Source organism: Saccopteryx leptura, chromosome 5 (assembly GCF_036850995.1).
Source record: "Saccopteryx leptura isolate mSacLep1 chromosome 5, mSacLep1_pri_phased_curated, whole genome shotgun sequence".
NCBI classification, from domain to species: domain Eukaryota; kingdom Metazoa; phylum Chordata; class Mammalia; order Chiroptera; family Emballonuridae; genus Saccopteryx; species Saccopteryx leptura.
Window position 1 is genome coordinate 140,579,865 of NC_089507.1, and position 19,937 is coordinate 140,599,801.

Here is a 19,937-nt window from a genome sequence, read left to right on the forward strand (position 1 = left end):
TAAAAACAGCTTGGTTGCGAGCATGGTCCCAGATGGGGTTGCCAGGTGGATCCCAGTCAGGGAGCACGGGGAAGTCTGCTCCTCTATCTCCCCTCCTCTCAGTTGGAAATGGGAAATAACATTTTTAAAAAATAAATAAAATTAAGTATAGTTAAAAATCATTTGTGTGGTATGCTTCCGTGGTCATTTCTCACTTCTTTCAACTTGGCTACAACATGATGAGCTGGTCGCTCGCAGGGTCCCAGGAGCACAGGCGGTAGCGTAAGGTTTACTTGTAGAACTAATTCACCCTCTACAGGTCTTTTCTAGAATACACTTCTTGTGTGCAGCTATCTCCCTACAGGTGTGACAGACACAGCACCTGGGCTCGCTACCAAAGGAAGCAGCTAGCTGGGAATGTCAACCAGTGGCTTTGGGGTCCTTTGTTTCTCCCAGGAAAGCCCATCGAGTGAGTTCTCACTCTTGAAAATAACCCCATATAATCACAGTTTCCCTAAACCGTGTGTAGACTCGTTGGTGAACATGCTTGTCATCTTAAAGGACCATAAAAGGGATGTCAGAGAGGACACGAGTTCTCCTGTAACCCCACCACGGCCGCCCTGACGTGCCAGAGAACCCGCGCGGCAGCACCACCTCACTGGATGAACCTGAACGTTTCCTGAACCCTCCCCATGGATCATGGACACTTCACTGGGGAGAGACGGGGGGGGGGGGGGGTACCAGAAACACCGCCAGCAGCCCGTGTTGAAGTGAGCGGCCACCCGGGGCCCACTTGCCACGCCGCGCACTCACTGATTCTGCAATCCGAGCCACGGCGGAGACGGTCAGGCCAAACAGGTCCTCTCCCTTCAGGTATGCCGGGAACAGCTGCAGCATTTCGGACTTTTTTCTCACGCACGCCACGGGCTCCAAAATCTTATCCCAAACACCTATAGGCAGACCAAAACAGAAGTATGCATGAGCGATGTGCTTTCAACTGCTGCACAGAGAGGCTGGCTGGACGCAGCACCACTCGCACAGATATCCCGGTCCTGAGGCAAAGCCCCTGGTGGTGACCCAGGATGCCTGGCTGGCGGCAGCTCATGTGGGAGACTTTGTGACATTCAAAGGGGGCAGGGGGAAGAGAATTTGGTAAGGAAATTAAACCATAAAAGTAAAAAAGGAAATTTAAAGTAACTGAAATTTAGGCAAGTAGTCAATTCATTTTCATACAACCCATGTAACAGAGTTTAAAATGTCCAATCACTAATATCTCTAGAAATGTCACTTGCAGATCTAAATCAAGCCGTGAAATTGGTGTTTTTATTGGCATCATCCTTAGAACTTTTTCATACATTTTTTAAAATAAATAAATGCCAACCTTTAAGAAAGCAGACACCAGTACCTCCTAGATCAAAAGCAACAATGACAATCTAGGCCTAACCCTTGAAGTCAACGTTGTCTAATTTCTAGCTCTAACTTTCATATCGGGTATAAAAGAGATAAGACAAGACAAGGCACACAGTCGGCTTTCAAGATGGACCCTGCCTTCTAAGTGACAATAAGGAGAGGGTTCCCAATGTAAATGACAGGTGAACTTTATTGACAAACTTCTCTATCAGCTCTGTGTTTGCACACATATTCTTATCTGGACTCAGTCTAGCAAGTGTTCAGACATCTGTGCCACAAGAGCAAGGTTCCACCACACAGAGAACTTCCGATGTGCGCTGGTGAGTGTGAGCTCCACACCCATTGTTATAAAGTATGCAAGAGGCACAGGAACACGCACGGATACGGATGTAAAACCTCCCAGCCCAACAGGAGAGCTTGCCAGTACCGCAGGGCGCACAGACGGTGGTTCTTACCCTTGGGCGAGGTGTCGCTGAGGATAAGGTCCTCGTGGCCCTGTTCCACAATCCTAATGATGAAGATGGGGTGGCCATCCTTCTCCTCGATGGAGCACAGGTAGCGGCAGCGCCGGTTGGCATAGCGCGTGCTCCAGTACAGCCGGCTGGCCTCGTAGCCCACGGGGAAGAGCGCCTTGGGGGAGTGGAAGGCCTGCATCTGCTGCGGCAGCAGCTGGCCGATGGTGTGGAAGATGAGGCTGCCCACGCGAAAGGTGTGGTCGCGCTCGCCGCGCTGCACGATGCTGGCGATCTGGCGGACCTCGTCGCGCTGCACGTAGACCCTCCGGAAGACTGCGAAGTAGCTCAGCTCCTGCTCGTGGATGCCCTTTGGTTTGTGCATGGGGCAGAGCATCGTTTTGTCCTTAAAGAACATGCATTGTGCTTTCATGGCGCAAGTAAAGTGGTAAATGTTGGTGCACCGCAGTCGGTGGCACCCACTGGTGGCGCCCATTTTGTGACAGAAGACGCACTTCATGTGCAGGCCCCGCCTCAGGGCCAGCTCCACGTTGATTAAGGCACCGGCCTGGGTCTCATAGACCTCGGTGGACCACAGGGCACAATTCAAGTGGACCCACAGGTCCAGGTCCAGGTTGAGCAGCCGCGCAGGCCCGTCCGTCTGGCCATCGCCCTCCTCGTGACAGAAACAACACTTGCGGTAGTCCTTGGGCACAGGGTCGGGCTTGAGGGAGGTGCCCCATGTCCTCAGGAACTCGTCAATCTCGTCCTCACAGGGCGGCCGGAACGTGCCCTTGGGGAGCACGATGTGGATGCTCCACTTCTTCCAGCGCATGCCCTTCCACTTCTTATTTGCCGGCCGGCAATCCTCCAGCCCCCCGGGGACTGTCCGCAGCCGTGGCTTCAGCTTAACTGTGACCTTCAGCTCGTCCGGCTTTGCCTCGACCTTGGCCGCCTCGAACGCAGGAGGGAAGGAGATGGGAGGCGAGGCTGGCGGGGAGGCCTTCTCCGGCAGCTGCGGCAGGCAGTGCACATCGAGGCTGGAGATGTTGTTGCTGTACTGGTGGACCGCCCGGGCTGGCGGCTCCCGCACCGGAGACTGGGGCAGCGAGGGGACGGGCTCCTGGCAACAAGAGTAAGAATCACTCACCAGCTCTAGAGAAGCAATTCTTGTTGGAAGGAGGAGCCCAGCACCAAGGGCTGTGAGTGGTGGGGAGGGGACAGGGCTTGTTATGGTGAGCAGGGAGGATTCAGGCCCCGGGGAGCCTGAGGCAGGCCTTCAAAGGTGTCAGGGACTGAGAGAGTGCAAGCTGATGGGGGGCAGCCAGTGTGAACCCCACAGAAACCACGCCCTTCACTCTTTGTGGACATGGCTCTTTTTAATCACGCCAAAGCTAGGGAAACAGACACCCTCGAGGAGCAAGCAAACGAAATAACACTTTTATTAAACCAAGAACTTTGATACCATCTTTACTGAGCTGACCCCTTTTTCCAAACCACCTATTCACCGTAGCTTGATTACGATAAATGCGATACAAGAGGGAGAGTCCCCTGCCAATGAACAAATGAGCTTTTCTCTGTAGGTCGAGTCTCCCAACCTAACATCCCCCTCCCCACAGGCTCCTAATTCTCACTCCTCTACCCTAAAAACTGCCTGTCAGACACACCGCACGTAGAACCCAGAAGTAGACAGGAATTATACACAAACTAAAGACGCTAACAGGAAAAAACCGTTCCTTAACTCCCATCAGCTAACACATTCTCTGCTGAAGCCCAAGCTTATCTGGCCTTCAGCCTGGGTTTCATGATGCCAGGGGCCATGGCCTGCAAAAATGGAGGCTCCAGGACACTCCTCCAAAAAAGGCACACAAGAGAAGTCTTCAAAACAAACAAACAAAAAAACAAAACTAGAAGTTCCATATGACCTATTGATTCCACTTCTGAGTATTTATCTGAAGAAACCCAGAACACTGATTTGAAAAGATACATGAAACCCCATGTTCACTGCAGTGTTATTTACAACAGCCCAGCTATGGAAGCCACCCATGGGGCTCACCCGTAGAGAAATGGATAAAGAAGCTGTGGTGTGTGTGTACACACGCACGCATGCATGCACACGATGAAATACTACTTGGCCATAAAAAGAATGAAAATTTGTCATTTCCAACAACATGACTGGACCTGGAAGGTGTTAGGCTAAATGAAATTAAGTCAGACAGGCAAGTACCATATGATTTCACATATAGGTGAAATCTAAAATAAGTAAATAAATAAACGAATCAACGAAAACAGGAAACAGAGACCAAATTGGTCCCAGATGGGAGAGGGGAGTTGGGAGCACACGCAGAAAAGTAAAAGGAGTTTCAGAAGTACAGAATGCCAGTCATACAATGTAATTGTGGGAGTGTGAAGAACAGCCAAGGGGAGTCAGTGAGCCAAGGGTACTGCAGTCATTATGGATGGGAACTAGACTTACAGGGGGACCCCTTCGTAAGGTATACAAATCCCTTCATCACTACACTGAACACCTGGAAATAATTCTATTGCATGTCAAATGCAATTACAAATACATTTCTTAAACAGTAAAAAAATTAAAAATAGCCCTGGCCGGTTGACTCAGCGGTAGAGCGTCGGCCTAGCGTGCGGAGGACCCGGGTTCGATTCCCGGCCAGGGCACACAGGAGAAGCGCCCATTTGCTTCTCCACCCCTCCGCCGCGCTTTCCTCTCTGTCTCTCTCTTCCCCTCCTGCAGCCAAGGCTCCATTGGAGCAAAGATGGCCCGGGTGCTGGGGATGGCTCTGTGGCCTCTGCCTCAGGCGCTAGAGTGGCTCTGGTCGCAACATGGCGACGCCCAGGATGGGCAGAGCATCGCCCCCTGGTGGGCGTGCCGGGTGGATCCCGGTCGGGCGCATGCGGGAGTCTGTCTGTCTCTCCCTGTTTCCAGCTTCAGAAAAATGAAAAAAGAAAAAAAATAAAAAATAAAAAATTAAAAATAAAAACGATGGTTCTGGGAAAACCAACATCTGCATCAACTGTACACCGAGATACACTTAAAGTATACAAAATCAAGTATACCATTTTCCACCTGACAAGAGCAAAGTATTTTCTCCTCAAAATACATGAAGAGACTAAAATTGTGTTAGTGACCAGGTCTCACTGGGGTAAGATCGCCATAAAAAAAATCACAAACTTTATCATTTTAAATTAAGATATTTGTAACTAATTAAGTAAAATTTAACGTTTTCATATCAGTGTTTTATTCAATTCTGAACTTTGAAGCTATCGTTGAAATTGATTCACTCGTCATAGATCGCGTAGATTAAGTCAGGTGGCTGCAATGGCTTTCGGACCCTGAGCAGCACCCGCTTACGCTCTCTGCATGGGGAGCTCGCGAACATGTCCCCAGAACATACAAGTCACCCACTGCGTATGGCTGACCCATGGACACTACTGATTTTACCTTGCTGTCCGAGATTTTTGATTGTGTAGTCGATGAGTAAAGGATAAAGCAGTTGTTACTACAGAAGACAATGTCCTTCTCAACCCTGTGGGAGCTCTCGCAGGAATCCTGAAAAGCAGAGGGAAAAGTGTGGGGAACTCAGCCAGTTACTGTTCCACCAGGAAAAGACCCACGCGTGGCTGGCTTTTCTCATGGGAAAGGTGACAGCAGCCATCTATCTTAAAGAGTAAAACAAGACTGCAAGTCTGTTTAGCATGTAATAATGTAACCATGGAGAAAATGGGTTTATAAAAATGAACTTTATATTTAAAGGTATGTATTTTCTTTCTTTCTTTTTTTTGAGTGAGAGGAGGGGAGATAGAGAGAGAAGACTCTCACATGTGCCCTGACAAGGATCCACCTGGCAACCCTCATCTGGAGCAGATGCTCTGACCATCTTGGACTGATGCTCACAACTGAGCTATTTTTAGCACCTGGGCTGATGTGCTCGAACCAATTGAGCCATGGCTGTGGGAGGTGAAGGGGGGTGGGGTATGAAAAAGCAGATGGTCACACCCTTCCTGTGTGCCCTAACCAGGAATCAAACCCGGGACCATCCACACACCAGGCCACTACCGAGTCAACTGACCGGGGACAAAAAAAAAAAGTGCACTTTCATAACATCCAGTTGAAGTCTGCTGTAGCTAATGTGTTCCCATGGAATGGCCAGGAGGAAACCCCCTTGGACGTGAGAACAGAGCTCCTCACCCAGGACGCTTCCCATGGACGAGGGAGTGGGTCAGAACAGGGGCAGCACAGTACCTTGTTCACAAAGGCCAGGTCTCTGAAAGATTTCCGCACGCCACTCCCAAGAATGACCACCTTGCAGTGACAGCACCATTGTGTTCTGAGCGCGGTGCTTTCTGTGACACCGTGCCTGGGATCTTTGTACCCTGAGAGACCTAAGGGCAAAGTGTTCCATCAGTGATGACAGTGACCAAGGTGGAGATGGTATCAAACTGTGCTCTACAAACTTATCGCAATGGCTCATCTAGCTGACCTAAGCTGTTGTTTATTAATGAACAAGCATCTTATCTACCGAGCAGTGGTTCTGGGGCACGGACCGAGTGCCATGGCACAGGGGTGCCAATACTGGGACAAGCCCGTTCTCACGCCGCTGGAAAGATGATGCTGGCTGGAGGGGAGGACGGAAGCCACGGCACATGGCTTTCCAGTCAAAGTGCAGGGGGGGGGGGGAGATGTGACTTTTGGTTTAAGATGATATAGGATGTTTTATGACAGGCAAAGAGCCACGTGTACATGAATCTTAAGTTTAACAGGGACAAAGAGGGATGAGCAGAGTCCCAGGACCATGGACACATGAGGACTCAAGGTGAGGAGCGAGGGGCAGAAAGGGAGACACAGGGAAAGTGAGGGTGACAGGAGCTGCTGGAGACGAGGAGTTCAAACCCCAGCTCTGACAGCCCCTAGTCAGAGCACGGAGGGGAGGGCCAGGGAGCTGAGGGGTCCCCACAGCCATGTGTCAGGACAGAAACAGGCAACAAAGGCTGCTGGCTGCAGCGGGGGAGGGAGCAGGTGGAGGATGAGAAGGGACCAGAGCCATGATGGTCTGGAGCAGGTCTGTGGAAGGCGGGGTGCACCCCGGGAGAGGGCCCCCTGCAGGAGGCACAGAGGAAATGCGGGCAGTGAAGGTGGGAGTGCAGAAGAGAAGAAAGAATGGTAAAGCTGCCGGCCCTCTAGGCACAATGTGAGGCCAGCCAGCCGGCCAGCGGCCATGGGCTGGGGGGGAGGGGAGATTGGGGCACGCAGGGAACAAAAGCTGCTCCCAGACACCTGCCCAGAGCTGGTGCTCAGTACGTCATACCCGTCCTAGAGCAACAAGGGTCAAATCACACCACAGGAATCAAGAACACCCACCTCAGGGTTCATTCACTGAAACCAACATGCTACCTGCTGCTGATTGAAAATGAAAAGATTTTTAAGGGAAGAAGCCTACACTCTCCAATGCAGGACAGATTGGAAGCTGACACGCAAACCGGCTCACCGTTGCTCGTGGGAGGAAAGGGTGCACTGGGCGGCTTCAGCCGGGAGGAGTTCGCTAAGCGGGGAGGGATCGCAGATCCTGGTGGAGGCCCACGAAGAAATAAATGCTGTCGATACTCCAAACCTGGGTTTACTCTGTGGCTATTGACCAAACCCACGGATGGAACGTCTGGAGCAGTACTAACCTCGTAGCTGTTAGGGATTCGGACGTGGAGGAGGTCGGAAAACGCAGCCACGACGCCGCTGATGTTCTAAAACGAAAATGCCGTGTTGGCCCCGCATCACCCGCGCAGTGACCCACTGGAGAGACGCTCACAGGTAGGAGAAACTTAAGACCCAAGAGCTTCAGGGGAAAACTGTTTGAAGGAACTGAATTCCCAATGAAGTTTTCCTAAACAGAAATTCCCACAAAGGGACGCCAGTTCCCAGCAAACATCTGTGAGAGGACCAGACTATAGACTCTGTCCAGCTCTGGGCACCGGTGGGGGTGGGCCGTGAGAACCTGGCTCCCATCACGGCTGTGTGCTGCGGATCACCACCATGGCCCACCATGGGACTAGTCTGTTTGCCAGTGAAACGTCTTCACGTAATTGAAATTTAAAAACTATGGCTCAGCAGTCCCCATGCGTTTCATACATGCGGCTGCACCCGAACATGGACAATTTTGCGGCCGTAAAACTTGTTGTTGTGGAAGGCCGTTTCCGTAGCTTAATTTTCTACTTGGAAACAGTTATCACACGTCTTCTCTCTCTGGAGAGTTCTGTAGAGTGAGCCTCGCTTAATGAAAACACGAGAGCTCTCTCCACTCCGTCCTGCCCCTTTCTATCCGGACTTCGGCTGAGTGACCTCTGATGCTTGTTCACAGCAACCAGAACCCTCCCCTGGACTCTCTCAGCCTTTATCCTCAGCGACCCCACTGTATCCACGTCATGGGAAGCCTCCTGTCACCCCGAGGTAGACTGGGAAAGGTGGTTGGTAACGTGGGGAAGCCGCGTGAGCCTCACCTCAGCAGCTGTCGGGTGTAGCGTGATGGCCACAGAGATAAGCCCAGACCTGGGGCCATTGGGGGTGGGGCCGAAAGGCGGTGTGAACAGTAAAGTGCCAGGCTCGGTTTTGATGTTGTTCCGTCTAGACTCTGAACCTAGAAATAAAAGAAAGAAGGAAGGAAGGAAAAAGGGAAGGAAAAAAGGAAAACAGGGAGGAAAAAAGGAGGAAGGAAAGAAGGAAGGAAGAAAAGAAAGAACAAATGAACAGAAGGGAAGGAGGGAGACAGGGAAGACGGAGAATTAATGCATTTGTGGCTCAGAATGCGGACATGGGGCATCAGGATCAGGGTGCTGTCACAGGGAAGGCGGCGGCGAAGCCGTGCCCTACCTTTGCCCGCGGTGCTGGGGAGGATGGGAATGATGGGGGATGGCACTGGCTCTGGGGGCTCCTCTTTGACCAGCGACAAATCTGGGTAGCGGCTCACTTCTGTGCCCACCACACTCTCAGGAGAGGACGAGGGGACAAAGCTGTCGGGAGTGTCCCGGTCCACACTGTGATCCTGCATCCTGCAAGAGGGAACAGGACATGTCAGCACAGGCACACCCCCCCTGGGGGGAGGGGCTTCCTGCACTGCCCGGCCCCTTTCCACCGAGCGTGACCATGCGGTTCTCAGGACATGGTGGCGACATGAGAAACTAAAGGTGATGAAGGTGAATGGGGCTGGAGGGCAACTGTGGACACAGGTTAAACAGTGTGGGACACCACAGGACCTGGTGTCACCGTTCCCTGCCCTCCGGAAGCCCAAGAGCAGCTTTCCAGACCCTGTGGAAACCAGCCCAGGCCAGCTGCTGCCAAGGCACAGACTTGGCGATTTCTGTCTGCGAGGTGCAGGAGAGACAAGGAGAGCTCAGTTCTAAATCTGAACAAGTGACTGCTCCTCTTTGGTCCGCAGCTATCTCAGTAATAGAACAAGAGACTCGGACTAAACGATGTCTCATCAAATAGGAGGCGAGTTGTCGGATCTTCAGGAAAGGGAGGAAAGCCCAGTGCAGCACGTGAGCACCTTGCCCAAGCTAATTAGCTGGGCAGCGACCATCAGCTCGGGGACATCGACTCTCCTCAGTCAAATTCTGGGAACTAAAAGAACTGATGCCAAGAAGTTACACATTTCAGGACAGGATAGCCCTTACACACTCTCTCCCAAAAGCGTCTTCTGATATCCATGACTTGTCTTGACTTGAGACGCTGTCCACGTCAACAAACCCCATCAGCCACGTCGGCAGCTTATGAAGGACAATGACCTCGGAAATGTTGGTGTGGATAAGCCCATCGCCTTACCGTCTCCTAGCTATGACCAGTTTAACTTCCCATTCTCATGTGTATAAGATTTTAATTCACCAACTTGTTTTCTTAGGTAGCCAGAATGCTTTTTTTTCTTTTTTGGTATTTCTCCTAAGTGAGAAGCGGGGAGACAGACTCCCGCATGTGACCAATCGGGATCCACCCGGCAGGCCCACCAGGGGGCGATGCTCCGCCCATCTGGGGTGTTGCTCCATTGCAACTGGAACCATTCTAGCACCTGAGGCGGAGGCCATGGAGCCATCCTCAGTGCCCAGGCCAACTTTACTCCAATGGAGCTTTGGCTGCAGGAGGGGAAGAGGGGGGGTGGTAGGGTGGAGAAGCAGATGGACGCTTCTCCTGTGTGCCCTGACCATGAATCGAACCCAGGACTTCCACATGCAGGGCCAACACTCTACTGCTGAACCAACCGGCCAGGGCTGCAAGAATGTTTTTATACACTCTGCATTTTGAAGAAAATTACTCACCCAATTTTACTCCTTAAATGTTTCGACAGACTAGTTCTACAGACATGACGCTATATACACACACATCTACTCAAAAAAAAAAAAAAAGACCCTCTACCTTAGTTCCTCCTGGTTGTTGTGAGGTGGTGTTGGCAGCGACGCAGGCACATCAACCGTCTTTGGGACTTGAGCAAGGGCTCTGGCCAACAGATCATCCTGAGGTCGGAACGGCAGCTGAAATGGTTTAGGTCCTAGGCTTCTGGTAACTGGAGAAGCAAGCACACGCGACCATGACAACACTGAGTCAGAGCCGGTATGCGAAGGGGCCACCAGACGCCACCTGATGGCGATGGCCATGCCCCCCCATACTGGTGCAGGCACACCCTCCGGGGTGGGGGTGGGGGTGTCCCCACCGGGAGGCGTCCTTGGCATACCTTCATGGCTCACTAACACGCCGGCTTTTCCAGCAAGTTCTTCAGTTGTCGCAAAGCCATTCGCCATCTTCTGACAGGCCATAGGAGGTGGTGTAGGAGGAAGAGAGGCAGGGGGTGTTGGAGGATTACTTAAATTATTCTGCTGCAGGAGACCAAAAAATTTTAAATTACATGCTACTGAGCAAGTAAGCCATGAGCTTGCTAAAATATAGTTCTGTGAATTATTATTTTTTTTAGCACATGGGGAGCAAGGCTTTAAGAATGTGGTCAAGGGGCGTCTTCCCCCTAAATCACAACCAAGAAGAAAAACACGTATCCCGAGGCCTAGAGGCTTTTTCACGGAATGCATAACTCATGATCATGTGGACACACACTTGGCTGGGCCTAGTTATAAATGCTCAGCTTTGATGGTAAGACACAAACTGACACCATGCCCGATTCAATGCTAGGCTCCCTGAGGGTCATCTCTGTAGCTGGAGAAGGAGGACAGCTTTTAAAATCCAACGATAAATTTGTAAATAAAAAAAGTTCTCAAAAATTCCTTTAGGAAATTCTCATTAAGGTGTGCCCCAGTTCTGTAAAAAACTTGAGAATGTGTGGCCCTAATTCTAACGTCGCAGCTCACATCCCAGACGGTACAGTCTGGATCACCCGCAGCCTCTTAAGAGCAGCAGAAGCGGGCACCAACGCGGTTCCACCTACAGACACCGCGCCCTGCCTTCACCTCTTGTCACCGATCTGTCATTTGCTTTTCATTGCCGCAAGCTACCAACAGCATCGTGCATGCAAAATCAAGTGCGAGGAAGGGGAAACCGCCCATCTGGCCAGGACCAAGGACTGCAGGAAGAGGGTGAAATCGTGGTGAAGGACAGCCCGTGTCAGAACAGAAGGCATTTATCATTTACAAGAGTCAGGCCAGGTTCTAACCAAAGAGAAAAGCCAACACGGGGAACAAATGGAGCGTCACAGAGAATGATTTTAGGATTAACATTAAGAGTTGAGGAGCCCTCAGGAAAACAAATGAGAACTGTCTTGCCAAAAAGAAAAAAAGAGCCTGACCAGGCGGTGGCGCAGTGGATAGATCATCGGACTGGGATGCGGAAGGACCCAGGTTCAAGACCCCGGGGTCGCCAGCTTGAGCGCTGGCTCATCCGGTTTGAGCAAAGCTCACCAACTTGGACCCAGGGTCACTGGCTCGAGCAAGGGGTTACTCGGTCTGCTGTAGCCCTCGGTCAAGGCACATATGAGAAATCAATCAATGAACAACTAAGGTGTCGCAACGAAAAACTAATGATTGATGCTTCTCATCTCTCTCCGTTCCTGTCTGTCTGTCCCTATCTATCCCTCTGACTCTGTCTCTGAAAAAAAAAAAAGATAGTTTTCCACATGTTAGATGTGGAATAAAAAAATACGTCCAATAAGGCAATCAGAAACCTTGGTTTTAAAAAATAATACCAGAAGTTAAACGTGATTTAGTGTGATATTATCTTAGCAGTTGAGAATTAATACATAGTGGCAGTTAGCACCCTAATTAGACAAAATAAATTTTCAAATTCTTTTAACATGTCAGGATACCTTCCCAACTACATTTTTAAAAAAATCTTCACTATTTACTGTATTTCCCCTTGTATAAGATGCTCTGATGCATAAGACGCACCTTAATTTGGGGGCCCGAAATTTGGAAAAAAATAAAAAATGTATTACATGAAGTTATTAAAACTCAAGTTTTATTCATCATCAAATTCATACAACTCCTCATCACTGTCTTCAACAGAGCGCAAAAACAAGTGCAAAATGCGCAAGTAAAAAAAAATATCTACAGCCACTGTCTATGATGTACCCAGTTTTTCGACCCCAAATTTCCCAATAAGTGGTGAGTTGTATACGTGGGGAAAATAACAGCACTCCGAATTTACACTGAAGAGTTAATAAAGGTTATATAGGCCAACAAACAGCATGGTCTCCACCATGGAAATACACCATGGAGTTATTAATTGCTTCCACGGTTCCTAATTCTCTTCTAGACCAAAACTTTCCAACGTTCATGCCAGACACTTCCGCCTCTGGAGAATGGCGACCTTTAAGCTGAACTGGAGAGTTCAAACGCCACTTGGAAGATTAGATGCGGAACTGGATGGGAGAGGGGAGAAGCCTCAGCAGAGGAACATACCTTGTAGATCAACTGAGAATAGTGATCCGAAACCCCGTCAAGGGAGGCACTGCCAAAAGTTCCTAGAAGTCGATTCCCACTATTAAATTGGCCACTGCCATAAGGAAGAAAGTGCGCAAAGTTCACTCCAATGATCGGTTCCATTAGAGGGAGTAGAGAGAGCTGCTATCAAAAAACACATTTGAGAGTAATGTACATGGTCAAACAAAACAGGGCGATTCTCAACTTTTCTAAGACCCGAGGCAACTTAAAAGTCATTCAAACAGGCTTGAGAAAAAATAAGACTTAAAAAAAAATTTTTTCCTCCAAAGTATCAAAATGGTGGGGATATGAGCGGGAGGTGAACAGAACCTTTGAGATCCGTTTTAAAAGGAACATTAATTAATTCTTACTGTCTTTTTTTCTTTTTTTTTTTAAAGAGAGGCTGCCAGGCATCTAACGAGAAAATTAAAAAAAACCTCGTTTTTTATTTTTTTAATCTTTGCTCAGCAAGAACAAGGGCGTGAGCTGAGGCAGGGACTCCCGTGGCACCCTCCACCTCCAACCCCAGCCGGTGGCCATATCCCACCTCCAGTAACAAGGTATGAGAACAAAGGTCCCTGGGGAGAGGGGAATGACACTGGCAGCTGCATTTCTTTGCCTCTGATGTCACAAGTGACGTCAACACGGTCTCCCTTGTGCTGAGCCAACCCTGACCAACGACCACCACAGGTGTGTTATTTTATAGCCCTGCCCGGTGCCAACAGGACCAGGAGCTGCCATGTGCAGACAGGGACTGCCAGCTGGTTCCCTGCGGAGATGCCTTGCATCCCTATCACACTCTACACTTCAGAGCTGAAGAAGCATCTGATGTTCTCACGCCCTTTAAGAATCAGGGGCGCTGAGGAAAGGCTCACCTGCTTCAGGTGGGTGAAGGTCTCGGCAGCCGAGTACGCAGCCTGCTTCTCCTCCTCATCCTTTCTCCTTTTCTTGGAGCGAGGAGCTGCCTTCTCCCCCGTCCTTTGGGCCCGTTTGCTTCGTGGTTTTTTGGTCTCTCCTCCTCCTCCTCCACCTCTACCTCCTCCGTCCGCTTTGGGCAACGGGTTGCTGCTGCCACATCCAAAACCACCTTGCATCTGGGCCCCCAGAGTTTGCTGAGGTGATGGGAAAAGTAAAGATGTGAGCTTAGTGTCAAGCTCATTGGTTTCGCCCTCTGACACAGAGGCCCCTAACCTGGTGACTAAGACGACATTGAATGCCTCACTGCTTTCTGAAAATATCGTCCCTCTTACTCAAACACCATGCTTGTGCATGGGGATTATTAAAACTGCGGATCTTGAGGAAAGAGCAGGGGTACAAAGTCTAGTTGCTTTCCCTTTCCAAGAAAGCGCGGCTCCAGCCTGGACCACGGGGGAGGAACTGCAGCAGACCAGAGCGCCCCTCACCTGCTGTGGGGCAGGGGTAGCTCCCACACAGCGTCTTGCGGAGCTATTCTGGGCTCCCTTAGGCAACAAAAATACAGGTTCTGCAGACAACGGGCAAACTCCAGAAAAGCCTCAATCCCACACCTCTTGTGTTGAGAGGGAGAGCTACCCTCAGAGATCAACAAAAACCAACACTGGCCTTTCTCAACAGCTCACGGCCATACATTTGACTGAATAACAATCGCTAGACACTTCAAAGTCTGTGGAAGAGGACTTACATAATACCAAGAAAACCTTCCTTTACTGCTGTCTTGACTCTAAAAATTAAGAAGTGAGAATAAATTGGCCCTTGAAGAGACTTTTAAGGCCGGTACCTACTGATACCTAAGAATACGGCATTCTTTTTTTTTGTACGGCCACGATTTCTAAATTGGATCGCTGTACTCTGCCATGGGCAACTATAATTGCTGGAATTATGTTAATATATTACGCAAAGGATCTTCGAGAGTTTTGAACATGATGGTTTCCAGTCTTGTCTAAATGGCTAGTAGAGCAGGGACAGCACAATTTTTTCCGTAAAGGGCCACAAGGTAAATGTTGTAGCCTCTCTGGCTACACCTGTCCTAAAGACTGGCCTCTGCCCCATACTGCGATGGCAGTCACAGAGACTTCAAGGACACAGCTTGGTTGTGTTCCAATAAAACTTATAGTCCATGGACCCTGACCTTGAACTTGGTGTCATTTTTCACACACTAAAAAAAATCACTCTTTATAGATTTTTTTTCTCAACCATTTAAAGACATCAAGACCACCCTCTGCTCACAGGAAGGAGGGTGGGAACAGGCTCAGCCTGCTGGTCCCTGGCTGGCTCCTCGGTTCTCCACGGGCAGTCACAGCTGTAGAGTGCATCACCTGGGTGGCTAGAAATGCGGGGTTCTCTGGCCCCTGCATCTGCGGAAAACTCACTCTGATTGGCAGCTCTGTGCGGGGCAGGGGGTTCTGCGCCTCTCAGAGAGCTCAGGGGCAGGGTCACCCTGCCAATCCTGAGGATGGGCGGGGACGGGGGGGGGGGGCTGAGATCTCTTAATCCTCACAATTACCCTTAAAAAGCTAACACTGTGACATTTCAAAGAATATTCCCAATGGTAGAGGAGCAGCAGGGGTTAAAAGGTCAGTGGATAGTCCGTCTGCCTGGGACAAAAGCAGTCTACGTTCTCATGCGCCCATTGGCGCCCTTTTACTGGTGCTGCACACACTTCGTTGAAACACAACAGGTCGCAACTTGGCATTCTTTTCTTCTGGAGGCTGTGCTTTTAACCTGACAGGTTCCCCGTAAACTTGAACATTCTCATCTTGCATAAATATCAATGGCTGCTAAAACCTTTCCCTGCATGTCACTCAGACTTAGATGTTCAATAATAATTCAATCGACAGCTGCGGTAGCAACTTGGGGATGTTTTCCTTCCCTAAATTTCTATTAGAGACAGAACCTTGGCTTTCCATGTAGTAACATCTCTGGCACATATTAGATGCTCCCATTCCTGATGTCAGATCACTAAATATGTACCTGGCAGGTCAAAGGGATGCTCCTTGTATGAGATATTTCTCCAGCACTGTGTGTGCGGGGCAGCCCCGAGGTACAGGGAGCACGAATCGACCCCTCTGATGATGCAGAGACTAAGTATAGCAAGGCTGGCCTGCCCAGGCCGACTGCTGGAAGCCATGAGAGGCAGACTTAACCCAAACGGCGTGGCATGACCTTTTGGTTCTGAGGAGGCTTCCCGCCCACACGCCGATAGAAGGGTGCCCATCTCCTAATCCCATTCCACACAGAGGGAAGCCCTTGGCTCAGAGATACCCCGGGACTGTCTAACCACAGACACAACCGTTCCGCCTCATGTGTGACTACAAAGCACATGGGTTTCACCATCCATGAAATAGGGATGCTACGTGGTGTCTCGGGGCAAGTGCTCAGCAGGTCGACCACCAGGAGTGTGGTAAGGGGTCATCAGCCTTGGTAACAGCGCCGGCCCCCCTGCCTCCCCGCAAAGGGACAGAACACATGACAGAGTCCAATCACGTAACACACACTGTCTCATCCCTTTTTCTATGTTCACATGCTATATTTTCCCCCACATGGAACCACCAGTTATCTTGGAATTTCCTTTCAATACCCGAGCACTGAGCACTGACTGTGTGCTCAGTGCTGCGCCAGGAACAGCATGTGCCCTTTGAGCAGCTGCGTACGGGGGCACTCCACGGACCCGCGGTGAGAGAACAGGGGCGGCAGCACGCACTGGAGAAGGGCGTTGGGGCAAGGTGGTTCTGGAGCTGAGCTTCCAGAGGGGCACAGACACTGGCCCGCTGTGAGGACAGCAGGAGGGCACACTGGTGGGAACAGCCGCGCCCGGATGGGCGAGCGCAGGCACGCAGGGGCCACGCGCACCACTCCCGGGACAAGGACGCCTTGGGGGGGGGTGGCCAGAGATTGGGCGAGTGTGTGCTGATGACATACATGACTGAAAAATGTGTCACCACTAAAGAAAAGTTTCAAAGCTGCCCTCGATCTACTGGGTCAACACTCTCCCTCTACAGAACAGACAAATGACAGAACACAGAGAGTGAGGCACCACTTCCCGGAGGAATGGCATTGCACCCCGGGACCCAGGTCAGCCACACACGGGAGCCGGGAGCCCCCCTCAAAGGCCCGGCAGGAACGTAGGAATACTGGAACGGCCACAACAGTGACTGCACTGCGGCTGCTCCTGTGACCCAGGAACCCCGGTTTGAGGACCATCCTGAGGAAGTTTACTGAAATGCGGGGCTGAGACCTTGTCAAGGTATAGTCACAAAGCAGCTCTTTGCAGACGCGGAAAAACCAAAAAACCCTGAAAGCTAACGACTGACCCGTGAAAGGCAGCCAAGATAAACCAGATGCCTACGTGTAGGGTTGTGTGGGGTAATGTTACATGCTAACCGCTGCGAAACGGGATCCCTGGCTGCCCAGGTGCCCCTGGGAGGCAGGTGCAGGAGCTCCTCTGTGCGGATCGTCTGGGCGGCAACAGAGACACGCAGACATGTACCTCTTTGCTGCGATCAGACCAATGTGATCGGGGAATAACCCGCTGACTGGCCCACGAACCATGTGAGAAGCATCCCTACGCCTCTCAGTTATGAAAAGCGGAGTAAATGAATTATTACTTGCATAGGTTTATGGGTGTGAGTAAGACAAAGTGTGTGTGTGTGTTGATGGGTGGGGGTCCACAAGGCAAAAAGCAAGACCATAAAAAATGATGGGAGAAGGGTAAGAAGAATGGTCCATGGTGCTGAAACTAACAAAGTATTGGGTGTGACCACAATGTAAAGCAAGACAAGAGGAAGAGAGGGGCCACGGCCAGCACCCGTCACACTCACCAGTCCATCCGCTGGGGTCGGCCTCTCCAACGGCATGCTGTCCCTCACGCAGTCGCCTTCCAGGCAAAGTGGTGTGCCTTCAGTTTTCTGACTCACAAGGGCGGCGGCCTTCTTATTTTTGAGTAGATGCTTCAGAAGTTCATTGCCTGACTCTCCCTTCCCCGTCGCCGGGGCCCCAGCAGGATGTGGGGGGCTCTGCCCCGAGGAGATGGGACAGACTACAGTCGTTTCTGCGGCCTGACTCTTGGCCTGTCCCTCTGCTGGCGGCCCCTTGTGGCCTGGGCACTGCTTGGGCTCGGCCGTCTCTGGTTTGACCTCTCTGGCTGCAACAGGGGCATCTGCGGGCTGCTTGTCCCCCTCTGCTGTGGCATACGTCTGCTGTGGAGTTCCTTCGGAGAACTCGCAGTGGGGCAGGCTGTTTTCGAGTTCTGTGCCCCGCTGGCCTGCAGCCACACTGGGAGGTGGCGGGCCACTTGCGTCCCCCAACTCGGGCTCTCCGAGTGCAGCAAGCTCACTGGGTGTGGGCACCGTGGGCATGGAGGTAGTGTCGGAGACGCTGGGGGTGGGTGGGGCAGTTATGTCCGAGTGCGGCGTGGACGGTGCCCAGGTGGATTCCACATCCTCTTCTCGTTTCTTCTTCCTCATTCTCCTCTTCTTCCCCTTCTCCTCGGGGATGATGTCAGAATAGAGCTGGATGAGAGAATGGGTGGAGCCGGGATAACCTTGTCCGTGACTGCCGGTGGCGTCTTGGCTGCAGGAGAGGCCGCTGTTCGCTCCGGGTGGTGCCGAGGGCAGGGCGGGTGCGAAGGGGGTCCTGGCAGGGGACGGCTGGAAGCCAGCCCCGGGAATGACGCCACCGGGCGCCTGCTTGCTGGGGTGGAAGCTGGGGCTTCCGCCGGGGACAGAAGGCGAGTCGGGGACAAACGCAGGGGGTCCTATCGGCCTCCGCTCACTGGTCTGCAGGAAAGTTGGGGTGGGGGGAGAGCTGAGGGGCCCCTGCAGGCCTTGCTGCTGCTGGAGAACCGGCCCCACCGGCGGAGGGTGCTGGGGAGACGGTGGGAGAGGCCGCATGAAGTCGCAGGGCAGGTCGGGGCCATAGAAGGTGAGCGGGGGCGCGGGCGCACGTGTACCCAGCTCGGCGCTGGCCAAGCCCTGCTGCTCCAGCTCCAGCCGCTGCTGCAGTGCGCGCTGCCGGTCCACCTCCTGCATCAGCTGGATGCGCTGTCTCTCCTGCTGCTCGCGCAGTCGCTCCTTCCGCTCCCGCTCCTGGAAGCCCTCGCTGAACGGGTTGTTGTCATCGAATTCAACCCGCGGGGGTGGGCCGCTCTGTGGGCTGGCGCCGGGCACTGGGCCCGGGGTGCAGGGTTTTAGTGGTACCTGCGTCACCGGAGGCTGCATCCGGGCCGGGTTGAGGGGGAGGTGAGCAGAGGCACCAGGAGGCTGCCATCCAGGGAGGCCAGGCATGTGCGCGGGGTTGCTGTGGCCAGGAAGGGCAGCCGGGTGGTGCAGCGGCTGCGGTCCCATAGGGAAGCCTGGCTGACTGACGGCGGGCAGGGCCATTGTGCGCTGCGGCGGCTGCTGCTGCTGCTGCTGCTGCTGCTGCTTGATCCGGTAGTCCTCCATCAGCTCAGCATGCTCCTTCTGCTGCTTCCGGATCTGGAAGGAGAGTCAGATCTCACTCCCAGCTGTGTGCACGGGCCAAAGCCCCGGTGTGGCTGTTCTGCACCCGCTTGCTCTGGTCCAGGCACAGCTCAGGCAGTGGCCAATATCACAACAAGTTGGATCGATAGGCATTGGTGCAGCCATTGCCATAATCAAGACACAGAGAATTCCTGTATACGGAAGCTCTGGCAATCAAATCTGTTTCCCTGATCCCTTGACCCTGGACCACTAAACTACTGTCTGTCTTTATAACAGTCATTTTAGGAATGTTATTCAAATGGAACATGAAAACAACATGTTGGGGCTAGCTTGTTTTACTCAGCATTACGCCCTCAACATCCATTCCAGCCCCTTTTCACTGCTATGTAGTACTCCATAGTTCTGGTGGCTGTGATCAATATTTGTACGTAGTCTTCTTTCTGTAAACCCAAACTTCTAATTCACAGGGGTCAACAACACTTAGAGAAGTGGACCCTTAACCCATCTGGAAAAGTGTTATTGTTTGACTAAGTAAAAACTTAAAGTTTTACTTCTTTTCAAGTATAAGTGTTACTGCAATAGAAGCATTTTGAGAAACATCTGGTTCATAATGGAACACAACAGCAGGATGGTTCCATTCTTTCAGGAGTGCTTTCAAAAATAAAACAAAAAAAATACCAACGTATTTTAAAACCAAAACATTGAAAAGCAGTACTAATAGTATAGCATGAGAAAAAAT

General features: G+C 51.5%; 1 protein-coding gene across 12 annotated transcripts in view; it reads right to left on the reverse strand.

Moving 5' to 3' along the window:
- The window catches only part of KMT2C (lysine methyltransferase 2C), a 228,757-nt gene that overhangs the window by 7,748 nt on the left and 201,072 nt on the right, over positions 1 to 19,937 (reverse strand). For 5 of the 12 annotated variants that reach the window (XM_066385386.1, XM_066385389.1, XM_066385387.1 and 2 more), the window contains 12 exons: positions 17,558 to 19,213; positions 13,637 to 13,873; positions 12,741 to 12,905; positions 10,571 to 10,712; positions 10,255 to 10,402; positions 8,719 to 8,897; positions 8,349 to 8,485; positions 7,346 to 7,595; positions 6,103 to 6,242; positions 5,302 to 5,409; positions 1,845 to 2,964; positions 793 to 929 (listed from right to left, as the gene is read on the reverse strand). In XM_066385386.1, the coding sequence (XP_066241483.1) occupies positions 793 to 929; positions 1,845 to 2,964; positions 5,302 to 5,409; positions 6,103 to 6,242; positions 7,346 to 7,595; positions 8,349 to 8,485; positions 8,719 to 8,897; positions 10,255 to 10,402; positions 10,571 to 10,712; positions 12,741 to 12,905; positions 13,637 to 13,873; positions 17,558 to 19,213 (4,419 nt within the window). Of the gene's footprint in view, positions 1 to 792; positions 930 to 1,844; positions 2,965 to 5,301; positions 5,410 to 6,102; positions 6,243 to 7,345; positions 7,596 to 8,348; positions 8,486 to 8,718; positions 8,898 to 10,254; positions 10,403 to 10,570; positions 10,713 to 12,740; positions 12,906 to 13,636; positions 13,874 to 17,557; positions 19,214 to 19,937 lie in introns of those variants that run through there. The other 7 variants (XM_066385396.1, XM_066385393.1, XM_066385391.1 and 4 more) reach the window with 5 other exon arrangements.